This window comes from Diprion similis, chromosome 11 (assembly GCF_021155765.1).
Source record: "Diprion similis isolate iyDipSimi1 chromosome 11, iyDipSimi1.1, whole genome shotgun sequence".
In the NCBI taxonomy this organism is placed as follows: Eukaryota; Metazoa; Arthropoda; class Insecta; order Hymenoptera; family Diprionidae; genus Diprion; species Diprion similis.
In genome coordinates this window covers 6,043,830-6,069,395 of record NC_060115.1, presented here as the reverse complement: position 1 = coordinate 6,069,395, position 25,566 = coordinate 6,043,830, and the positions used below count along the sequence as shown (strand labels likewise).

The 25,566-nt window shown below is 44.2% G+C and overlaps 1 protein-coding gene across 2 annotated transcripts in view; it reads right to left on the bottom strand.

Annotated features, from left to right (window-relative positions):
• LOC124412351 (paired box protein Pax-6-like) overlaps positions 1-18,632 on the bottom strand; it is a 59,845-nt gene extending 41,213 nt beyond the window's left edge. For both annotated transcript variants that reach the window (XR_006929788.1, XM_046892151.1), the window contains exons 1-2: positions 18,158-18,632; positions 12,953-13,077 (exon numbers count right to left, since the gene is read on the bottom strand). Coding sequence is in view for 1 of the 2 variants with exons in the window: in XM_046892151.1 (XP_046748107.1) it covers positions 12,953-12,965 (13 nt within the window). In the remaining variant the exon portion in view is untranslated. The remainder of the gene's footprint in view (positions 1-12,952; positions 13,078-18,157) is intronic.
• Between the last annotated feature and the right edge of the window lie 6,934 nt (positions 18,633-25,566).

Sequence of the window (25,566 nt, the reverse complement as noted above, 5' to 3'; positions counted from 1 at the left end):
ATGTATACATATACATTTACAAAGTAGGAAACCCGGTGAGTTTCTAAGTACGGTAAACACAGTTGCATCAATTCAAACGGCATCCCGGGCGGTTGTCCGACGTCCGTTTCACCAATTCTCCGCAAAACTTGCGCCGTATTGGTACCTACACGTTATTGTAAGCACTGTTTGTGTTCTAGGTGGTTAGCGTCTCGTCTCAATCGGTAGGTAGGTATACCTATTGCATGCATACATACATACATACATACATACATACATACATTCCTACCCTTCAGAAGTGGAGTTTCCGGCCGATGAATGAATTCCGGAGGAGCCATTTACCGCGTACCCTGCCGAGAGTCCTACCCCCGAACACCCTATTCTCCCAGGAACACACCGATCATTCGGATACTCAACGTTCAATACCCGCTCGGCAGCCTTCAATAACGCGTTCGCGACGTGCCGCGTTTGAAAATTGGTACCCGACCTGAGACGCCTCAACGCCTTCCCTCCGCCTCACCCCTGACAACTTTCCGCCCTCCCGTGACGCGTCAACCCTCTTCGATATGCCCGAGACCATAACGCTCTGCTTCTGCTGTTTGACAAATTTCAAACGATGAAAAGGAAAATTGCTCCGTTCGGATCCCTTTATTTTCCTTTCCCTCTCTTTCTCTCTCTCGTTCTCTCTCTTCGGTCTATCTGTTCTCTCGATATATTATACACACGTACCTTTGTGTTTTTCACATCCACATTAATCGGATCACGATCTCATGTTCTGGTTAAGTATAATTGTAGATCGGTTTTTCTACAGGACTAAGAATACTTTGCAGTGAATTTGAGTTGGGATAGATAATCGCGAGTAACGTGACGAAGAGGAACTCTCTAAATCTCAGAGAATTTTATAGTTTTTACCCTCTCAACTTCAAACCGTACGCTAAAAAGATTGAACAAGATGCCGATCGATCTCGAAGAGTGAAAATTGCGAGAATAAAGAGCGTTAAATAGTTGCAGGACCCTTACCGAGTGACCAGGTGCTGGATTCGCATAGAGGAATCCTGGAGCCTGGCAGTAGGAGGAGCTGTCGGGACGGCGTTTGAGGGAAAAAATATATCCGTGAAACGGGGGAGACTTCACCCCGTGAACGAAGGGTCAGTAGAGACGAGGACTCGACCTGGAGAGACTCGAGTCTATGTCTCGTATATATCCTATATTGAGATGCTCCTGTGGACGACGTGACGAGGGTCCGGTCTCGCTGACCGTCCGCAGGTATACAAACCGGCGTTTTCGAAGGGCGGCGGGAAGAGATATAGAGGAAGAGAGAATGGAGTAGAAAAAATGTGTATAATAATCATACCCTCATTGTTGCGGACATGTTTTCGAAAATCCGGGTCTCCCTATACTTTACTTTCCTCCTGCAATCCTGCGTGCGGTGCCGACGTCCTCGTAGTCCGGAGATATTCTGACAGCGGGTTGCTGACAATGCCGACGAATGCGCAGAGAAATATCCTCTATTTCTACTATTTGCCGAAATATTTGTTGCGTTTTGTTAACCCCCCTTCCCCCCCCCTTCCCCTCCCCTCTTTACGTCTATAGACACCCCATCATCCGTGCATGGGTACAACACAGGGAAAAGAAGCCGCTTTGACCCGGCGCCCGATTCTCAATATATATAATACCTTACACGCCAATATTTCTTTTCTTTTCTTTTCTTTATTTTCTTGCACATCACCCAATGTATTTCAAGTTCTTCAAAATATTCGACGGTTATTAGAGTTATTAATGGCGACCTTTTCACGCTCTTTTTTTGCCTCCATACTCGTCATAGGTATATAGGTACATATTTTTTTCTCTCTCTGCTTTTTCACAAGCTCTCGATCCTCGCCACTTTGGGAAGAGAGAGAGAGAGCGACTCGCCGGTTCACATTTTTCATCATGACTTTTCTGAACGCAGCCTTTACAGCTAAGTACTCGAATATGTATACGTATACGTATACGTTCATCTCGGTGACAATCACTCGATAAACTGTCTCGTGCCGGAGGCGACGTGCGACGAGGAGTTGCAGGTTTGCAATTCGGCTAATGGTTGAGAACATTGTGAAACGAGTGGCGAGGGCATACGGTGGTAACAAATAGGTACCGGCAGGGGGGTGAAGGGTTGGGGGTGCGGTGCGGTGCATAACGTAGCAGCGAACTTACGACGGGCGGTTGAATCGCGGCTGCAGAGACGCTGCACTTCAGACTGTCGACGTTTTTCCTGCACAATTTTCCGTCTCCTTTCGGTTCGCTTGCCTCAATGTTAAATTCTCATCCCCTTATCGCGACAAATTCCCGCCACGAAGATATAACTGTAACATGCACGGAATTTTCTCCATCACGATCCGCGTATAATATCGAAGTTTGAAAAGCGCATCGGAAAGTCCGCTGCAGCGAGCGGCGCTAATTTTGAGGAAACTGGTAAATTGAGCGTGCGCCCGGTAGACGGGAAGTATTTTTTGGGGATGAGTTTAATGCGCAGGCATCTGTAATCCCTTCCTTAAAAATCATCCCTTACAACCAGGTATAACCGGGGGCCGAGGAAGACGGACGATTATCCAATTACTACCGGCTACCGCTTGTTACGCCGCCGCTCAAGAAATGCCCGGGAACTTCTCTTCGTCTCGTCGTCTGGCCGTCGGATCGTACTCTTCGAAGCAAGAGGCACTCCTCGAGGTTCCGAGACGAGTCCGGAGCACCGCCCGGACAAAGACCTCTCGTAAACGCGTTATTCCACGCCAACGGACATGTCAGAGCCGATTCTACGCCGAAAGGATCCGGTACCAGGTAGCCCGGCCACGCGGTGCCTCCGTTGCGATTTTCGATAAGGAACCTCCCCGATGACGGACTAGAGAGAAAGAGAGAGAGAGAGAGAGAGAGAGAGAGAGAGAAGGTCGATTTTCAGTGGACCATATATGCCAAGTTAATTTGGTCGGGTGGTAGCAAAACTGATTCACGAATTTGTAAAGTAAGTATACCAGTTATCGACACACTTAGACCTAATTATTGAACTTTTTACTTTCGAAAATTATAAATCTACAGCGCAAATTGTGAATTTCTCGATTGCTAACACCAATTGCTGGGTTCTTAGACACTAAAAATTTATTTTTTTGTAATTTTACAATACATTATTTCAGAGTACGAGTTAAACTGATCAAGAAATCGCTTCTAATGCACTCGTGATGCAGCAATGGGATCAACGAAATGCATCGCAGTTATTGCTGCGTCCCACGAGTTTGCATGCGATCAAGATTCGGATAACGTTAACGAAACCGACGAGAATTGAGATTCCGAGAAGCTGAGAAAGTTGTTTTGAAGCAGTCCGTGATAACAGTCGGATGTAAACAGAGCGAGCGTCCGTGTTGTGTTCATGTGAGTGTTGATTGTGTGTGAGGTCAAAATTTCAACACAGAGTTAATCAGTCAGCGCGACGACGCCGCGTCGTAAACATCGGTTGGAATCAATTCGTAGCCCGATTTACAGTGTGATAAAATCCGTATTGTTTAATCCCGGCTTTTGTTCATATAATCAATCGGCGTTTTAAGTGCTACGTAAATTCAAATAGTCTTCAAAGTGCAGTGTGTGCATGTGATCATTTGCAAAAACGCTGCAGTCGTTTGGCTTTCGTACTTTCAAGATGGGATCCTCGGTGGTGAGTACCGATACTTTTTTGTTTTTTCTTTCAACTTTTGTGAGCATGACGTGTAGTTTTTACCACCTCTTGCCCCCCCCCCCCCCCCCCCCCCCCCTTATTTACTCGTCAAAGCGAGCCGTAGAAAAACTGACCACGTGTCTTTCTATTCCTACAGTTTTTAATTAAATCTGCTCTTTTTCTTCTCTCCGTGTATACTACGCATGTACGTAGAAGAATTTTTCTCGTTTTTCCAAAGTTTTGCTTCAGACGACGCGCCCCGTTCATCCTTAAGCCGGCTCGGGATCGAGACACCCTGCACATGCTAGGTTTTCGATATTTTGGTAAAACGTAGGAATCCGAGGAGCGTCCCCCTCCACCCTCCTCGCGTTTCGTTTCGTCCCGTGATCGTCCGTCTCGTAGGGGAATTTCGACAACCCCTGCAGGCGGTCCAGGCTGCCCCGTTCGCTCTTAATAAGGATCACAATCACTCGCGATCGACGTGCGCTGTGCGAGCACAATGCAGCCTCCACGAATATCCGCACCAGCTTCACGCGTATAACATAGGTATGGCTATTGTGGTTCGCCGACCACGTCGTCGTGCTTTGGATTGTCCCATGGGAACCGATCCCCGGGAGACCGGGGAACCCGGAAAACCAGCTCGTAATTAGGATCATATCGGAACGAGATCAACATGTGGGAATATTGTTAGCCAGGGTTAAGAAGCCTCTGCCCTTTCCAAAGAATTATGCGCCATCGAATTTTCCTCTTCTGCAGGGAAACTTGGGTACAAAGCGATGGCTTAAAAAATACAACTCGGGTTGAACGGGTTCAATTTGTTGAAAACGAAAAAATCTCTCCTTGCCATGGAAAGAGTTAAACGCCGCAGATTTATGTAAAGAAGATTCTGTTCTTTTTTGTCGTTTTGAAAAAAATTATGTTATTGTTCCTGATCATTTCGTTTCTGAAGTTTTATGAAATGGGTCCGTTTTTGTAAACAAAACTCGAGTTTTTAGTGATTTTTCGTAGCGCGTTTTTTCCGATTGGTAGGGGAGTTAAAAAAAATTATACATCTTTGGGTATTCGTATAGAGAACACATTTTGCAAAGAAAGTAGAGTAACAATTTATGACAAATCAACATATGAATTATGTCCGCAAAATAGCGATCCTCGAAATTTTCCAGATGTGAATTCATAGGTTTAAAATCATCGCGTCGATCAGACGTTGTTCTGCGATAGATACGACTTGACTGCACTCTCGTCAAATCACATCTTCGGAAAAAAAAAATTTTCTTTCGAATCCGTTCAATCCCACTTACGTTCGATCCATCGTTGGAGACCAAACGTTCTCCTCTCTTATACAAATGGGAAATTCCTGAGGAAAATATAACAAACGGCGTGAAAAACGGAGCGAGTTAGGAAAAGGGGGAAAAATTCTGGATGGCAAGTTGAGGTGACGCTGAAGGCCTCCAGTAAGTGTGTGTGTGTTTAGTGTGTGAGCAGGTATTGGTAGGTAGTTTGGTAGGTAGGTTGGTAGGTAGGTATACATAAACGGTTCTCCAGAGCATTCGCTGCATAGCGGCAGTCTGGCAGGCAGGCGGAGTTGTGACTTTCGACAAGGTAATTGGCCCTCTTCCCACTTTTTCCGGACGGAGGACCGTAATCCCATCAGAAGTGTCACAGCTTATTTGGCCTTGTTACGAAGATGAGAATATGGGTCAGCTTTATGGGGACGACTACGAATATCCGCCCTCTCTTTCTTTCTCTCTCTTATTCTTTCGCTTTCTCTCTATCTATCTCCTTTCCTCTTTCTCTTTCTCTCTTTCCATAGCGATCCATGGATCTCTCAGCCTACGAGAAGAGGAGGCGGCAGGTGTGCGCTCGCGCACAACCATTGTGCGGGGGCGGTCGTTCGTTCAAGTGCCTCTTGAGAGGGCTTTTCAAGATATAGTCCGGGTAAATCTTGGACCGAGTGTGCGTGCATGTATACGTCTCTTTGCAAGGGTATAGAGAGAGAGAGAGGGAGGGAGTTAGTGAGCGAGTGACGTAGAAAGAATCTTATGGTAGAAAATAGAATGGAAAACAAACCTGGAGATATGAAGATGAATGATAAAGCAGTGGGAACCAAAAAATAAATCCGGAGAGGGTTCACGGTGTTTTGTTTGTCAGATATTGTTGTGAGAGAGTGCAATATACATGTGATGAGTTCACTCTAGTTTCATCCTGAACTAAATTATGTACATTTTTTTACCGCAATCTCACATGTATAGTAATACTTCGGTAATGGAGTTTGTTTATGCGATTTTTTCGGCGTTTGAATTTTAACTTTCCGTTCGATTTCAGAAATTGTAAAAAAGGAGATGCATGTTTTTTTTCTAAATTAAATCAATATTTAAAAAATAACAATTTCTTGCAATTATTCATGTACATCGAAGTGAATAGATATTTTTACGTTAGGTCACGTTATCACGTGGGAATAATATCTCAACTTACTATTATATATTCTCGATACTACTCCTACTTTTTTTTTTCAGAAAATTAAACACGGTTAAATAGAGCCCCGTTTTAATTCAAATACGTTTCTCTTTAACCCAATCGCACTTTGGATATACGTTTCAAAGACTTTGCATCTGTTTCCTGTGTTTTTTTTTTTTTTTTGTATGTAATGCAGCGTTTTTTGTGAAAATCAAATCATTCAACTTTTACACGTTTCTATAAACCAAAAATGAAATGTACGATTTGCAAATAGAAAAAAAAACCGAAGAATGATTCTCCTTACGTACAATTGTTGAAAATTTGTCTGTGTATTATCTCTGAAAAACGAAATGACAATCTGAAAGATAAGTAAACGCTACTTTTTATCATCATGAAACAAAATCAATTACGCGTTCTATTTCGAGACAACCAACTGGTGTGCCTCAGGCATTTTTCTAGGTAAAAATTACGCGTATTAGGTACATAAGGTACCTTTATGTCAGTAAACATGGCAGCCTAGTGTGAGTGAACCTATCTCGATAGCGAGGAGGCATGCGCGCAAATAGAGAGAGAACACGACACCTTCGTATTCTCCTCTCCTCTCCTCTCCTCTCCTCTCCTCTCCCTTCGAACATGTGTATAAGCGGAGAATGTACAATGAACAACTGATGTAATCTCCGGAAACATTTAGGGGGAATTAGGCCGACAGTTGCTGCGTACCCACAGCGCATAGCCCTAAACCTAGAGACTCTGGGACCAATGCAGGGCCCGGATCTAAACTAAGTAAGAATATATGTACCCTGTTGTACACAAGCTACATGTGTGCGCGTCATTATTATTATACAACGTACGGATACGTTGGGCAAAACGGAGGCTGTCAAAGCAGGCCAGAGTTCTCCCTTACTTTGTCACAATATTTATTTAGCCCAGATGACATAGTTTTTTTCCTCCCTTTTCTCGTTTTTCCATACCTTTTTTTTTGTTGCATTCGCACGCGCGTCGCTGCATCGTAGTGTGGTGTGATTCGCGAACGAGATATATATGCGCGGGAAAATGACTCGAAACGTGAAAAAAAAAAATTGCAGAATAATTTTTCACCAACTCCCATCATTTGTTAATTCAAAAAATCATTTGTTAAACAAAAATGCCTGCAGCACGTTTTTCTGGTAACTGTTATTATTTATCCAAGATTCTAAATACGCGAAAATAAGTGCTTATTTGTTTACTTACTCAAACATTGATCGATGGTCAATTTCTTAGATTGCAAGAAATAGTTTTGTGACAATAATACAGAAGTCGTGTGATATTCGTATCATCCTCTATCGCTATGCCGGCTCTTTATACATTTTTTTTTTAATATACTCAGCCTTATAAATAACATAATACATAACACAGGCTGCGTCGAGGCCGGCGAAGAAAAAGGCCGAGCTTGCAGGGTGAGTATTCGAGTAATGAAGTAACAACTGTTCGCCGCAATAAGTTATTATCATTTCGTATTCCGGGAGACAAAAGGGAAAGATGGCGTCTAACTTTTTGCCGTCACGTCGTCGGTGCAAAGACGCCTCTCGAGTAAACTTCTTGCGACGCGACGTCTTCGGAACGGTTTTTTGCACATCTCGTTCCACCCTCGCGGCCCGCCCTTATATACAAGTATAGGTACGATATACCCTATAGCCTATGAAAGATGGCTGCAACCCCCGCCTTTCTCTCGTATATCAAACAAATGACCGACTGTTTAATATTCGCCGACACCTTCTTCTTGCTATTATTATTATCATCCTAATCTACGGCGCTATCTTATCTTGCACGCGGAATATTTCGCGATAAATTTTAACGCAATCACTCGAGCGCAGGATACGAAGTCTCGAAGCTTGCAGTCTTTCGTGATATAATCAAGGGCAGTAAAATTTCCAGTCACTTACTCTCCGTGCCGGAAGAGAAGTACGAGACAGGCTAGTAGCCGTGCCGCGTCCTGGCCGCAATCTAATTTCTCTTTTTACGTCGCAGCCGGGGGGCCCTAAATCAGCGGTGGCGAAAGGCCCGACTAAAGGTCCTTTCCGATCCGCCTTCGTGACGCTCGAGCCCGTTAAAATGCATTAAATTGCCACTCGACATTATTTCCGCGACGCTATTACGACGTCCACTTGTCTTCTTGTGCTAATCAGCTCCCGCGTGTTATAGGTATACGCTTTCGCACCCTTGCGGCTCCTTTCTCTTATTCGCAATAAACCCTCCACGAGTCGTATCTCTTTTTTCGCGCCTGTTTCTTCTTGTATACCGACCGGAAACAGCCAGGTTCCACATTGCGGACAGCATCCTCCCCCTCACCCTCACCACCCGCTGTTTCTGAATAACGACCCTACGGATAAATGCCCTCCGCATCGTATATCTAGATATTCTGCAGACTGCAGAGACTCCGCGCAAGTTTTTTGTACGTCGTAATTTTTTCAAGGGTATAATAAAGGATCGACATGATTTGTAAATTATAACGAAAGTTTGAAAATTATGAGGAGTTTTGAGATATGGTAAAATTATTTTTTTTGTTCGAAGTATGTAACATTTGACACAAATTTACGACGAGTAAAAAAGGGTGTAAAAAAAAACAAGCGTCAGCTGAATCAGTTTTTCCGTTTCTTCATCTTCTCAGGGAGTAAAAATTTCTCTACAACTCGGCGAAGGGGTCGGTGTTCTTACACGTGAAGTCCGAGTTGTCCCTCTCGGAAGAAAATCGACGGCCTCCCATACACACAGTCCCGAGGGATCCGACTCGCCAGCGGGGTGCCGGTTCTGTTTGAAGAGCTAAATTTTACAGTCGAATTCACGCGGATGCGAGTTACGGAGTTCCCCGCGTCCCTCCGGGTCCCAAGACCGCCTTTTGCCGAGGCAGGACACGTCCTCGGACACTTGGCTGGCGGACGGGAGTAAAGAAGAAAGAAAGAGGAAGGGAGGGAGAGAAAAGGAGGAAAGGAGAAAAGGAGATCCGGGGGTGGGCGCGTGCCGCGCGGTGGTCGAAGGCGCGGAGAGCTTCGTTAAACATGTCAGAAAGCAGGGAAGAGCGCCGAGCTAACCGAGCTCGAAAGAAGATGGCGGGCGGGGGTGAAAAGCTCCCTCACATCTTCAGCCCTCAGCCCTCAGGGCCTTGCGGGCTTCTCGAGTGTCCCGAGTAAAAGTTTAATTGGAGAACCGAGAGAAAGCTCCTCCGGCTTGAGCTACCAACCAGGGTAGGTAAACAGCTCATTGTCAGTGCTTCAGGGTTCTTGGCACGCGTGCAGGTGAATCAGACACTCTCTCTCTCTTACGCTCCTTTGAAGACTTCACCGCGTCTTCTCTTCTTGCTGCGGGTTACTGCTAGCTCCCGCGTGATAAATTCGCCTTCACGGATAGACACACGCTTAGGTATTCGTTTACCTACACTTCAACACCCTTTCGTTCCTACTCTCGGTGTACGCCGATTTAATTAAGAATTATACGGGCACGCACAAGATTTTGACTGTTTGGATAAAGTACGCGGATGGATTTAATTCGGAGGTATAGGTAAAAACACCTGTTAAAAATATACGCAGTAACGATTGTTACTGTTAGTCTAAAATTTTCGAATTAACGTATATTATGCTTCTAAATTGAATATTTTACTTCTAAAATACCAAGAATAATTCATTTTTAGGAATTTTAAACTCGCAAAAGTTGGCGAAGTCGTCTCCGGTTTACAAAGTCGCAAAGTGCAGACTACAAATGCTTCGTGTTTTTTTAAACTACCACGCTCAGATTCGTCGATTTTTTGCGAATAGCTCAAATTTGTCAATTCAAGGTTTTTTTTTTACTGATTTAGTCATCGAGAAGTCAAAAGTTGAAAAAAGAGAAATATTAGAATCCCAGAATGCGAGATTGATTTTTATCACGTAATTGAACTAGCAATGATTTATTTTTCTGAAAAAAAAATTAGGACTCGGATATTTTTTCGACGATACGAATATTATATTTTCACCTTTCAGAGAACCGGCATAAATTAATTGAATGCAACGCGTTCAGAGAAGAGATGGGGATGGATGGGCTAGAGAATCTCACGAGGTAGGCTGTAAAGATCAAAAGACGTTAGCTCGTCTCTCGCTCTACAGCTTTTACCTTTTCTTCTCGTTCTTCTGCTCTTTTGCACGGAAAAGAAGACACGTTTTTCCAGCGGAGCGTGATAGGCCCGCGAATGTGTACTGAAAGTATTTACGCGTGTGTAAACGTACGATATGCACGATCTGCACGGTGTTTCCCTCTATTATCGCAAAACAGGCGCGTATCTACGCGACTCGACGCTTTGCCGGCAAACTTTTGGCGAATATCTGCGACAGAGAATTCCGCGGCCATCTCCGTGTATATTATACTTATACAAGCGCCTCGTATATCCACTTGGAATTCAGAAAAGCGATCAATGCTCGGGGGCCTTCCTTACCCTTCCTTACTCCACCACATTCTCATCCTCCGCCTCGCTCTTCGAATCTTCGCCTCTCCGGGGTGACGTAGCTGATGGCTTAGCTGACAGCTGACGTCACTCTTCTGACGAGCGTCATTTAACACTTTGGAATAAATTATTCATCCATCGATAGTTTCACAGTCCCGGTACTTTGTCTCCATCGTCCTTAATCGACCGATACACGCTGCTTCTTCCTTGGTAATATAAGATATATCTGGTAACCGTGGTGCTTGAGCGTCTCGCTTCCGGCTTGCTCTTATTGTAACAACTTTCTGTTTCTCGATTTCAGGACGTCTGGAAAACTACTCGGAGCCGTTAGCCAAGACTTCGTTGACGGCATCCCCGAACTTTGTGGGTGTCTCTGGTTCTCTGGACAAGCTGCGGTCGACCGCCGTCAAGATGAGTAAAGATGCGAGAAGGACTCCAGATAGGATACCCGCGGTGTGGGTGCCTCCTTGTCATCGGCTTTGTCCTGGGACTCGCCGAGGTGTGAAACTCGATCCGGTGGTTGGGCTCGAGCTCCCCGGTTGGCTCTTGGCGGGCCGGCTGAGCGCCAACTCCAAGGATTCGTGGCGGCGTTAACTCGAGCGCAAACACCGAGACCGAGCCATTAGGCATTCGTTGCCCTCTGATTGGCTCGCCCGCTTCTTCTCTTCTCTTCTCTTCTCTTCTCTTCTTCGTTCTCTACCGTCGAAGAGAATTCCAAACGCCAACAGGTTGAGCCCGTTAGACTGTTCGGGCACTCGAGTGCTGGCCCGCAGGATGATTCGGAAATCGAAAGGTTCCCAAACTTCGGTGATCATTTGACAACCGCTGTGTTCTAATTCTTTGAATTACGAGTTGATTTAGGTGGACGTGGTTGAAAAGACGGTGACCAAGGAACCTCGGCGAGAAGAACGTCGAGACAGAGAGAATCATTCAACCGAGTGATTGATCAAATGGCCGAGAGTCGAGCATTGTCAGGTAAATTTGTAGGGTTCAGTAAACGTCAACAATAACCTTTGCAGACGATTTCAGGACCGACGAACCATTTGAGCAGTGAAGTCGAGGGTCTTCCAGACTTTCTTAGCAAAGTCCTCCGGGATGTCTGAACCCGGTTCCTTGATTCCGTCTCGACGACGAGGTTCTCGAAGACTGTCTCCGTCACCGTGTGAGAGAAACGCGGAAATCAATACCAAGTTGACCGGGGGTGCGGGCGGGATGCCGGTCGTCTTCTTAACGTGGCGGTGCGGAGAAGTCGAGAGGAAGTAAGAAAGGAAGGAAGTAAGGAAGGAAGGAAGGAAGGAAGGTTGAAACGGCAGAGGGGCGGACGGGGGACGTTTTAGAGGAGAGCTGCCAGACGCGGAGAGTCACCCACCCTCGGATGGTGCACGGGGCGTCCCCAAAACACCCCCGAGTCTCTAGTCACCCTGGAAGTCGCCGCTAAGAGGAAGAGACGACTCTCTGTGCAAAGCCTCTCCATTCAGGGCTAATGGGGTTAAACGCCCCGCTCGCTCTGCAGCCGATGGTCGACCCCCGCGTGCCGCTTCGATACTTTGAATCGCTTCTTGCCCACTAAGGATATTCGACCTTCATAGCGCGCATCGAGGAATGACGGGACCATTCGAGTTACCTAATATCCTTATCCTTATCCTTATCCACGTTAATCGTGTAACACGATGCAGCAGACCTAGACAACGACTCATGGACTTCCACTCGATGGTTCTGATATGGAATCGTCTAACGAACGGGACGTGGATTTATATTCCCTTTTGTGGATGAGGGCGAGGTCCGGTCAGAACGGCCGACGGCAATCCGTAAGGAAAACAAATAACCGCTCGAGTTATACTTTTTCTCTCCCTCGGTCCTCCGCGCAATCTTCTTATTCGATCCGACGACGGCGCGGCGTTCCTTTGCAGCTCCGCTTCTTCGTCCCTCTGCGGATATACCTTATGTTATATATATATATACTACACGGTATAGTATGCCATACGATGTCGTATATCATTTTCCAATCTGACGTTCGATTACGACGATGGTATTCGACCGTTCCCCCCACCTACCCAACATCCATCCCACATATACAACTCACGACGATTATGATAAAACCCGTATGGACCGAGTGCAGGACAAACTGTCCACGGTATATAACAAGGCACATGAGACATCTGTCCGCGACTTATTTCCCTCGTAAAACGGAAACGCTAATCTTAACGGTGTCTATGGTTATTGACGATAAATTCATCGACTCGCTCTTATCTCTGACGTTTTGTTTTTTCTCTGTATGTCAATCTCACCTCGATGCATTATTTTTTCATGAAGGGGGAAGGAGGAAGATGGAATAAAAAGAATCAGGATGCGTCTCGGGTCCGTTGAAACGCAATTCTTCTTACCTTTGTGAGCCATGTCGTCAGCTGTCACCGAGGCTAGGAGGCCGGTGGCGCCCGGCCATGGAGCGACCGCAGCCCCCAGCTGCTGGGAAGGCAGAATCTTCGGGCCTTTCGAAGCCTCTGGGTCTCTGTCAACAGAAATTAAACCGATCTTGAGTCAAGTGGCAAGAAACAAGGCAGACGCCGAGACGGTATTGAATTACCTCGGCTGAACGTTCGGAGTACAATTTACTCCGCTCTTTTTTGTATCCTTATATATCGTCCTACACTCGGGATTCGATTAAAATCGACCCGATTTGATGGAAAATTTCTTTGTATGAAAACAATTTCGTTCTTTATATTCTCTTGTAATTTTTTTACAATGTTTCTTGCTGGTTTAAGATTACAAAAAATTTTATATATATGGATGTATAAACAAATCGGTCGACCAGTCGTCCTGCTCTGGCTGTTCTACTTAACTCCAAACCAACGTTCGAATTCAGCATGCGGTGTACTCGTTCCAGATGTAGCGATGCAGGTACATATCGCTGTCGTTATTATACACGGTGTTCGCGAGGTGCAACATCCGACCGCTATTTTAATTAGTAAAGCATTCGCATACGCGCGTGTGTGTATGTGTGTGTGTGTATGTGTACGTAGGTGTGTGGAGTCCTGTTTACCCAACTCCGCCTGATTGTGCAATTGTACAATTGTACAATTGGGTAACGAGGTGTATCATGTGTGCTTTCATCCCGCAACGCCTTCGCGTTTTCATTATTCACCGACAGACGATCGACGATCCGACACTGTGTGTGTACGTGTATAATTTATCCTTGATACCTAAACACGTCACAATTGGCCCAGCTGGTGAACTTTAATACTAACGACGAAGACGACGCTTATACCAGCTGATATATTTACTCATTATTTTAATGCTTCAATGAACTAGTCGCGATCAGAGTAAAGAATTGTCAAATTATTTTACCAAACTAGACGAGCTTGTATATAAAAATAATAACGAAATAACTTTTCAACTTCTCACCATAAATCAAGATCGATTCCGCTTTTTTCAATTCTGAATATAAATAACAGTAAAAAATGCAATCGTCAATTAGCTTCGAGAGATCAATGTGGAGAGAATCACTCTCACTTTCTTTTCAATATTCTCCTTTCCTTCGATGCAGATACAATATATTTTTTCGAGATGTACTTCCGGATGTTACACGCATACCGAGCTGCCGCATTCAACTTATACTCCGAGTCTGCTCGTGATCCAGGATCACAGGCAAGGGAGGGAGGGAGGCAGGCAGGGAGGCCTGTATACCTGCCACCGTCATCGGGGCACTAATTATCGCACTTTGCCAACGGCACTTTGAGTGGCTGCATATGTGCACGAGGACGTCGAGTGTCGTGCCGTACGCGAAGCACCAGCTATAGCAGCACCGCCGGGACGTTTATAGATTTCCCGAGCTTTATACTGCACCTCTCTGCACACACACACTCACACACACACACGCACATCCATGCGGTGCATAGCTCTAGCTCACTGCATCTTCTGGGATGGGAGTGCACCGCTGCAACGCGGAGAGCGATAATTGCAACACTCGACTTCCCCGATACACATATTATGCATGTTACGTAAATGTTGCGGACTGCAAGGTGCACACCTTTCGACCTTTTTACGAGTTATACCTACTCACCTACCCTTGCACCCACGCTGTAAGTGCTCGAAACGTGGAATTGAATCCGGTAGAAATTGGTCTTTCAGCGTCGCGGCGTCGTCGGCTGGAGGTTCCGTTAATTTTTTTATTTCTTTTCAAACGGCGGACTTCTTTTTATATTGTATGAATAAATAACTATCCTGTAGTTCATTGTCTATAATAATTTAGGGATGTTTGAATACACAATCATATTTCAGGGAGGAAAATTTTATTGTGACACGTGTTATGAACCTGTCTATGGATCACTTTCTGCCGCGAAGAAGCCCTGAAACGTATGCCTCGATACTCGCGGCTACTCTTCGACTTACAACCCTTTCGAAGACGGATCTGGACGACGACTGCACTCGATCGCGGATTATCGGATGCCCTGCAAGATACGATTCCCGCACTTTTTCCGAAACTACTCGAGAGCTACGTGGGTAATCGCTGGATTTAATAAGCTGTTGCCCAAGATACGGACGGATCCAGAAAGTGAACTTCATCTTCATCTGCAATACACGTATTCTTCGCACGACATGGGTAATTATTTTTTCTGAACTAGTCCTGAGTGTGGATATATTTTAATTGGAGATTTTCTGTGCCAAGTTTAAAGTTATTTTATTTGATTCTGTGTAATTAATGCATTATTTTTATTGTTGTTACTATTTATTATTACATCCACGTATGGAGGAAAATTAATAATTTATCTGCGAATAACAAGTATGAAAATGCGCGTGTGTTTTGCACCGAATTTATATTGATTCAACGCTTGAACGAATACGTATGTGAAGGTTTGAAGCTGAAAATAATTAGCATTCTGCTCGTGTCTGCAAGTATAATTACAGCTTACACAGTACGTCGGGTATTAAGCGGGTAAATTTATCTCGTTTGGCTTTTGTCACGCAAACTGGTGCACGAAGCGTGTCTGCATATAAGCGGATTTTAAAACGTTGCGGTGGGGAATAAATAGATATTTATATACCTACAAGAACAAACGCGACTGACAACAAGTAACAAAGATCATAATTAACGTCATAGAAGTGCAAAATTGTACGAGAAAAAGCGCAAAAAGAAAAAAGAAAAGAGGAAGAGAATATTGCTGAACGACACCCGAGGCTGAAAGCGCGTTGCGTGCTTCAATGACACCCCCTCCTCCTCCCCCCCCAACCGATGCTAATGATTATACATGCTAATTGTATCCTCGATCCTTGAGAGTATAAACCCAAACGCTAAGTGAGTTATTGCGCGGTTTACTGTCAATTAATGATGTTGTATCAGCTTACAACACGTACGCGGGCTTACATGAAGAATGTAAAAAGCTGGCGTGGTTTTGCCTTTTGACTGTATGGGGGTGAGCGTTTGCGGAAAAACTTGCATAATGTCGTTCGCATGTCTGACAACTCGTACTGCGTGTCGTCGGTTTTTTTTTAAGCATTGTGAATTGCGTTACGATGCAGGGCTTGGAATGAAACACATTATACGTATAATACCTTATTCCGTGTTATTTCTACATTAATGTTTATAAATTGTACAACGACAGGACATGTTTAGGTATGTTACATGTAGAATTTAATTTCATTTGTCTCGATATTCGTTTCTCTTATAATGCAGAGGCGAGAATAAACGCTGTAAGGGTGGTATAATACTTCGCAGCTCGTTCGTTACTTTTCAGACGTGTATGCGAGTGCAATACGTATATTCTACGTTCTAAGTAAGGGTGAATCATTCGGTAGATTTAAATCTCGTCGTCGTCATGGTCCTGATTATATAAAAGCTCTCGAGATCTCGGGCTCTTCGCAAAAAACGTCCACGTCCGCCCCCATCCCCCCATTATTCCCTGCGCACACTGCAATCCGGTCTTAAGGATAATTCGAAGTACAAAAAGCCCGGCTGCCTCCGGAGGCGTTAAGCCGTTAAGCGCAATTATAGAAGAGCTTTGAATATCACGGTCTCGCCGACGTTCGATGCTCACTTCTGTTCATTCGTTCGTTCGCTTGCTCTCTTATTTGTTTGTTTGTTTGTTTGTTTGTTTGTTTGTTTGTTCCGAAACGAGAAATAAGAATAAGCGGGAAAATAATAAACGAAATTTTCGCACAACGAATGTAAAAAAAAATAAAATAAAAAAAATAAAAATAAACACGAGTCCTCAGAATGGATCAAGAACCGTGAACAAAATGTGGAATATAATTTTCGGCTCGCGCCTCGTATATATACATACACTTGGCTCAAGAATCTTGCGTCGCCATTGTCCGTCAGCGGCGGGAACGCGCATTCAGACGGTCTCTCGACGATCATTCAGGCCGATTTCACGCGGCACCTTTTGCCTCGACGACGACGCTGCAGGTGTCTGCCGAAATAACTCACGCGATCACGCATTTATACACAAGCGAATACACGCAGCTTCCTTTCAACCCTCCACGTTAATAATGTACATGCATGTATTCCGTTGTCCCGGAGTCGTTAATCCCGCATATTGTTAACACTATTGACGCGATTTTGGCCGATATAGAAAAAATACGCGACGGATGGCACAATGAGCTGATTGCCGGGATATTCAGAATAATCGACGGATTATATTATAACGCCCGGACTTTTACGCGTTATTAATCTATACGGCGAGGAAACCCTCGTTGATATTTTTTCCGATTCTTCTCCGTTAGCGACGCTCGTTGATTCGATACGCTCCTAACTCTCTTTCCTTTTCCTTTTTCTCTGACTCTCTCCCTCTCTCTCTCTCTCTCTCTTCGGAGGCGGAGAAAGTCGCCTCCTTTTGTGTTGCAAATCGGTTCTCGCCCACAATAGATATCTCTGCGGCACCACCCTTCACCCCGAAACTCGGAATCACGTCCCATGCGTCGGCTGATTGTACGCGCGTCAAATCTGTTTACGGCTCGATTGGCCTCTTCTCCCTGATTCCAACACCCCCTCTCTCCTCCCCACGGATGCTGTCACGTACTCACCGAGCCGATTTATCTCTGTATTCGCGAATAAAAATGAAAAAAAATAAATAAATAAAATGCCTTTCGGCTATACAGACTTACAGAGATAAACGGACGTGTGTTTCAACCCTCCCGCGCTTCTTCAGTTATACACAGTCGATGGACCTCGGCGTCTGATCACATACCGTCTGACCCTACTTGTGTCACGAGCCTAATTCCCGCCGAGTATCGTAATTCGTTTTCATACTACTCGAGGGATGGTTTTTGGTTTTGTTTTTTTTTTTTTTTTTTTTTTATTTTTTACTGCGAAAATATGTTTAACGCCAGTTGTTTGTTTGTTTTTGTTTTTGTCTTTTTGGCAACTGCGCCTACGTGTTGGATTGAAGAACATTGATTGTAGAAAAAATTAACGAAATTAGTAATCCGTATGCACTAATCGCTATAATTCTAAAATCCCGTCACGTGGATTTAATTTCTCGTATTAAGACGGGTTAAGGTTAAGCGACGGGACGAACGATTCTAGTCTATAGGCACATAATTCGAGGTGTAATTCTTAATTAATCCGCAATGTAAGGTGTGTAGGTACGTACCAATTTACTTCTCCCGTCGGACGGCGAATAAACTCCTTGTTCCACTGCTTTCGAACACCACTGCAGTTAAGTACGTGTGTAATATTACTTATATGAACGGGCTATACGACGAGTCCGTGCCGCGTGTAATTTAATTTTGTTTCTCTCCTAATTTAGTTGTAATTTTTTTTTTTTTTTCTTCTTTTTGCTCTCCTTTCACACTTATTTCGAAGAACAATTTTTCATCCAGTGAATATGACGTATGTTATGTGTACAATCCGGTGCACGAGTCCATGGTTCGTTTTTTCTAGTTTAACGCGAAAAATGAGATTCACTTTTGAAATATAAATTATTGTCACTGCAGGGAAACTTGTGTACATATATGCGTTTACATGTTCACACTGTGTTGGTAGAAATACGAACTTGAATAATCTAAGGAAAAAGTCTGTTTTTTGTTTTTTTTTTATTTCCAGTTTTCTTACTTATCTAATTACTTTTCACTTGCACGGAGAAGAAAAATTTCACGACAAATCAGAAAGTCTTCATTCCAATCACTGTATCGTACGGTGTGTATAATAATTACTAAATCACATCAGCTGTACAAGTTCGCCGAGTTACAAGAATTTTTCATGTTCGTTATACAATTTGATTAAAAAAAAAAAAAAAAAAAAAAATTACACCACGCTTGTACGTACTTATGTAATACTACATATATATTTTATAACTAATACCGACACTCGCCTAGGTTGATTTTTAGATGTACAATCTATGCGCAAATGTATAACGTATATACATATATAAATATATATGTATACGTATATATGTAATGACGTGTGCGGTTTAAACGGTGGTTTCGGAAATCATCATCGAGATTCGAGGCACGTTCGGTAGAATCAAATCGTCAAATGCGTATATACATATAACATAATCTACACATGCACATCGTTAACGAACCACATGCGCTGCATGATATATAAATAATACACATACGGTATAAAACGTAGAATATTTTTCAACCGCAGGCTGCATACGTATAATTACTGTCGTGTATACACAGGAATTATAGATTGAAACAGTAAATTATATATACCGCACAATAAAACGTAACATAATAAATCGGTTCGTTTATTTATATAATAAAAACTGAAACGGTATAATTATTGTTGTTTTAATTTTTTTTGTCCGGTGATTAAAAACGGGCGGCCGAGACGGAGCGGTTTAAACGCAACGTACCGCGTGCGCTCGCGGCGTGAGTGGATGTGACGCGGTTCGCAATGTTCAGGTCCGGCTCGCTCTTTCCACGTTATAGGTAGGTGCTCGGTCTTTGGGCGCGCGCGATGTTCTTTGGGTTTGAGAGCTCGCGAAAGCTTTCGAGTTTTACGCCGGTGCCGGTGCCGGTGCCGGGGGGCTGGGGCTGGGGCTGAGGCTGGGGCTCGCCTTCGTCGAGGAGGTGGGACGTCGGCGTGGCTGGGGGGGGAGGAGTGGCGTGAGGGGTTGGGGGGTGGGGTGGGGTGGGGTGGGAGAGAGTCGGCGTCGCTCGCACCTCCGAGGCCTCCGCCGCTATCTGCGAGCGCTTCGGGCCTGCAGCGCAGAGCGCAGCAAGCGCTTGGCTCCTTTCCCTCGAAACGTTGAGCCGCGCGCTCAGACTGACTCGAGGTCCTGCGGGGCGCGGAAAGGGGCTGCGGGCCACCCTCTTTTACGCCGGGGGATGGGGCGCCGGCCCGTCGGCCAATCCCAGCGCCGCCTTCGACCCCTGCCACCGATCGCGAGGATCCCTTGCAGGGATGCCTAACCCCTCTCACGTGACATCATCGATTCTGAATGGTGGAAATGCTCAGCGATGCGGAATACCCACCGGCTGCGGAGGGGGCACCGACGCTACCCAACTTTGTCTGTATATAGGTACATACGCATGTGTGCGTGTGTATATATGTATATACGTATACTTGTGTGCCTGCGTGCGTGCATACGTGCGTGCGTTGTGTATACGTATATTTGCTGCAGCTCGATCAGGGGTGCAAGGCGCATGCGTCCGTTTATACATGTATGTACCTACTATACGCGTAAGAAATTATTCCTCTAAGCATCGTCAAATTGCCCGGTGTTTAACGTATCCGATAACGTCTATCATTGTGCAGATGATTATTATTATTATTATTATGGTTGTATACGGTATATACTAAAAAGTGATGTAAAAAACCGATATCCGTATACATCGATCGATGAAACTCATCGATCATCATTTCCTTCGCACAAAACATTCTTAACAATAATAGATCATTTCAACGCAGCGTAATATGTAGTATTATAAAAAGGGGAAAAAAAAAAAAATCGGATGCAAATTAAATTTGTTATATATAGTAAAAAATATACAAGGTTCATGGGGATGCGAATCGTCTTCAGTTATACAGCATACATGATATAAAGACTTTTTGAAGTTTCCCCGCATAGAAACGGGGACGAGTAAAGGCTTCACGGGTTTCTTACGCCGGACTAGAAGATATATTAAAATATAATTGGCATTTTCCCCCCAGGAGGTCGCCGCGCCTCCCCGCGAGTGCAAAATGTATTTCGGGGTGGGCGGGGAGGGGGTGCCGGGAGTCGAGTCGAGTCGAGTCGACGAGGGGTGGCTGGCAGTTCGCGTTATGAACGCTAGAGTGCGCTGGGGGTGAGTCACTCGCTCGCGGCTCGTTCGACGCGGAGCTTCGGAGGGTGGCTTGAGCTCGGCGCTGCTCGCCTGCACTGCACCGACGGCATCCCCTCGCTTCGAGCTCGTCGCCCTTTCCCCGTTTTTCCCTCGGCTCCTCTTCTATTCTCCCTTTCTACGTATACCCGTGTATCCATCCCTACGCCATCCCTTACGCTTCGCTTAGGAGGTACCGCGTCGCGAGCCGGTTCAACACCGTCGCCGTCGACTTGTTCCGACGGTGATGGTATTCCCTCTGTTATACAGGGTTTAGTTAGATATAACATACATACATGTATATATATATATATATAAATATATATTAGAGGAATAGCGAAACAGGCTGGTTTAATCGATTTTCAAAATCAACAACGTATGCGGAAATGATAATAATAATGTAGACTGTATAGATTATTTTACGTCCAGCATCTATAAATTATATCGCGCAATTAACTCGCAGATGTTTGCCCAAGACCTTGTGTTCTTCCGTCGTTTTTTTTTTTTTCTTTTTTGGTTTCATTTTCTTCTTTTCTTTTTCTTTTTTTACTTTTTCGTTCTCATGCTTGTACCCACTCTTCTATTTTTCTATCGTCAACGTGTTTTTTTCACCAGCTCACGTTGCCTGTGTAACTTTCGTTTGCACAAGCGACGTTAAGTCAAGCTTGTTCACTTGGATTTACATTGTACACATCGCGACGAACGTACAGGTATAACGCGTTGCGCGTCGTATTCACACGTGTATATATGTACATATAGATCGTACAGGTTTGACATGGAACTTTTGGTAAATTACTCCTGCACGGTCACACTTGTTCACGTGGCTAATCGTTATCCTCCGCGCACGATGTATAATCGCGCTTAAAATGGATGTATTATTTAACATGCGACGTACCTACCTAGCGGCTGCATACCTGCGGGATTTGCCCAATGATCTCTGACGTGTCGCAAACTATTTTGCGCATGTATCGTAGACTCGGTACGTAATCTACTGCAGCGGTTCAAGTATAAACCGTGTAAACCCGGCTTTAGGAAATCCAGGGGGTGGAAGTAACGCGATTCGATTTTGCGTTAGCTCAGCTACGCGTGAATCAGCCAAGGTCAAGTCGTTCTCCTCCCCTCGCCTTGTATCACCCACCCCGCCGTGTAACTATATATATACATTTATATATATATAATCTTTGGAGATAGATGAACGCCCGGGGTTCGATGTACCTGAAGAATATCCGTCGTTGCTGCGTCTTCTTATTCCACGTTAGACCGATTTGTAATATACCTTATATTGTTAGACGAACTCCTCAACCACACCTGATCTAGCTCGCGTACCTGTTTACTGATACCAATTTTTCTAGGTATCTAATTCTTGCTGACATTTGTATTTGAATTATGTTTGATGAACGTCGATTCGATGCCTAGTCAATTTTAGCGTGTGCAAATTTTTCTTATCTTATCATTGATCATTCATGCGTGATAGGCGTAAATATCTAATCTAACCTCCAGGGTTGTTTTTTTTTCTTCTTCTTTCACGCGGTCGCCGACTGTGAATGCGAACCACCGTTGGAATATTTGGCTGTACTGTTGACTTGTACATAATAATTAAATACCTAACTCTCCATATATACCGTACGTGTAACACGCGTCGAACGTTTGGTACAATAAAAAATTTTCGTATGTACGGATACCTTGAGGTTGCCACTTGGGCACACATCGTGTTCACACAAGACCATGTTCAATTCCCTTCAAATACCGATGTTACACTTACGGCTACACGGTTTGACGCAAATGCTTTTGTGAGTTCAACTCGGCCAGGACTGACAACTCTTTGACAAGTCGACGACAACTATCATATCGTTTCTTGAAATATTCGATGGCTGATTTCTGTTTGTAGTTTGCTTGAATCATAACGTATACGAGAGATACATCGAGGTGTTGATGTACCTCGTACCACTCGTATAATTCTTAAAACAATTTAAAAAGACTCATTTTTGCATTCCATTTATTCTTGCCTCGCAATCTATTTTTGCAAAACGAAGCAGATTGTGTATTGAGCTGGCTTAGCACGCTTTCGCAAAGGAAGTTTGCTCACATCATATAAAATTAGATCCGGCATGGACGGTTGGGCGCCGCTGTATATGACAACTATGTATATCTAATTATATATACATTTACACTCAATAGTTAATACCGCCTATCGGGAGCAAATATTGTGAAGAATTTCGTAATGACGTATCATCCAAATATAGACCGAATTGTAACTGTTTTCACGTATCTTTCGATATACTGTATTATAAGCCTATTCCTTATACGGGAAAGACTTTGTTAAGACGGTGAAAAACACTTGCGCGTTAATACTCACGTAAAAGTCGAGAGAACTTTTTTGAGTGGAAAAATTTTACTACCTATACTTATACATGTATAAATTAGTTTCGTGTTAAAATTATTTACGTAGTCGCGGGTTTCGTAGGTATATCGGTGTCCCATTGCGATCAATTCAGTCCACAGACAATGGTGCCTAGATCTTGCGTTATAAAATTTTCAAATGTAAGAATATATCACGTGTTCGATATTTTATCGCATGTATCTCAACTGTACTTAAGGCTGCTGAAGATGGCTGAATTTAAATTAAAAAAAAAAATACTCTGACAAAGAACAAAGATGAAGAGCACGGGCCGTGGAGGGACAAAACATATCTGATGCATGGGATGATGGTGTAAACTATAATTTAAACGGTATCACCATTAACTTCATGGAAAAAGGGGGAGTAGGTGTGACACGGAGCACCTAACATGCGTGAGCATGGTAATCGGCGTGACCACCTTGACATCCGTAGGTGAAGGTACGAAACCGAGTCGTATGTATACAATCCATTTCCTCTCTGCCCGTTAGCCCGTTAGCGCGTGGTGTAATTTTTACGGCGATTACCTCCCTCCCATCTCCCTCTTCCCCACCATGTCTCTTTGGCTCTCCCCACCCTTACCCACCCCCACCACCGCCCCCAGAATAGTCACCGCCTCTCACGCGATCTCCAATTTGACTTTTCTTCAAGCCAGCTGAGAGTACGCGACACTTGACGCGAATGAAAATTATCTGTCTGGTAGTTTTGGCCAGTCTTGTATAATATATATATATATATATAACGATAAACTTTATTACATCCACGCTGGGAATACCAATAATCCATCGAAAGAACAACTCGAAGATTTCAACTTTGTTTAACACGTGGTTGTGGCTTCTTGAAACCGTTTTAGGTACATGTTGTACGTAGTATATATGTGTGTAGGTACACATGTATGTACATATACGTATCACATACACTACGTACGTTAAATATCGAGTATAACGCACGATGTCATGCAGAGCTTTTTGCGCCACGTGAACCCGGCTGGGCGGCGACTCGGAGGCCACGCCTAACCCCGACACACCCATTCACCCCCCTCCGTTTCCCCTATTTAACCCCCACCCATGGCCCCAGTTTTCTGCCTTTGGTGGAGCGGTGACGTCACGAGAAAACCACCACCGATCACCAGGCATGCAACAGGCGTCTCCCTCGAGGAATTATGTACTTCGGTATCCATTGGCCGAAGCGCCAGCTAATATTTTTTCAATCGAATGCAACCAAGTCCGGTTTTCATAACTGGACATTATACGTAGGTATCTACATACTAAGTATTTCTTCAGATCTGAACGCGTGTTACGGATGATCGATGATCGATGATCCAGGATCTATCGAAATTCGTAAACTAGTATTGTCTCGATGGCAATAATTGATGGGCATTTTAATCTTCTTTCGACAATGTAACATACCTTTTGGCAGCAATGTCACGCGAGAGATGTGTGCAAGTGATTTTGGATGAACAGGTTATTTGAATTTTGGACGAATGATACCCAATGTAGGCCTGCGGATGAGCTCTTGGCGTATACATAACGGTAATTTCGGTCTGACCTGTGGCGAAGTACCTAGCCATGTCGAAACAGAGACTGTGGAGAGGAAATCCCGGAGGCAGAACTCCCCGCAGATAGAGGGAAATTCATGCTTTGATGACGCGGCGGTGGTGGTGGTGGTGGTGGTGGTGGTGGTGGTGGTGGTTACTGGTTATAACAGTTCGCCGTCCACCGGACGCGGTGATCAAAGTTGGCAGTAATGGACCGTGAGAGAGGATACGCGCTCGAGGATATGAATATAACATACCTGTTCGTCGCCCGGTTCAACCCTCCAGCGTTTTGGGTATCTGACCGAAAACATCGCCGCGTGCATCTCCGAAAATTTATGCAATTTATCGTAATTTTTTGCCTCAAATTTATGCGCCTGTTTCTAACAGATCTCATCAGATACGGCCACGGAATTTCCGATCAATCTTTAACGAGAGATTCAGATTCTCCAAACGATATGTCAGCAAAAAAAAAAAAAAACAAAAAAAAATTTAATCACAATTTTCTGTATAAAGTAACGTATGGAGCGTTCTTATTAGCTACGTTTTTGAAGAGTTAGTCACTTTTGGATTTTGAGTAATGAAATAGAGTTATATTTTTTTTTTTTTTTTCAATACTGAACTATTGCGCACGTGATCCTGCTGATCTTGATCGTAATTCCGGGCAAAAAGAATCTCTGTTATTTCTCTGAACATAATACCAACAACGTGACTACAATAAATCTGTATAATTTACCTCTCACCAAGTGAAAATGCTGCCCTGTTCGTAGATTTTCGTATAATGTATAAGGTACCTACCTACATATATGTATGTACAT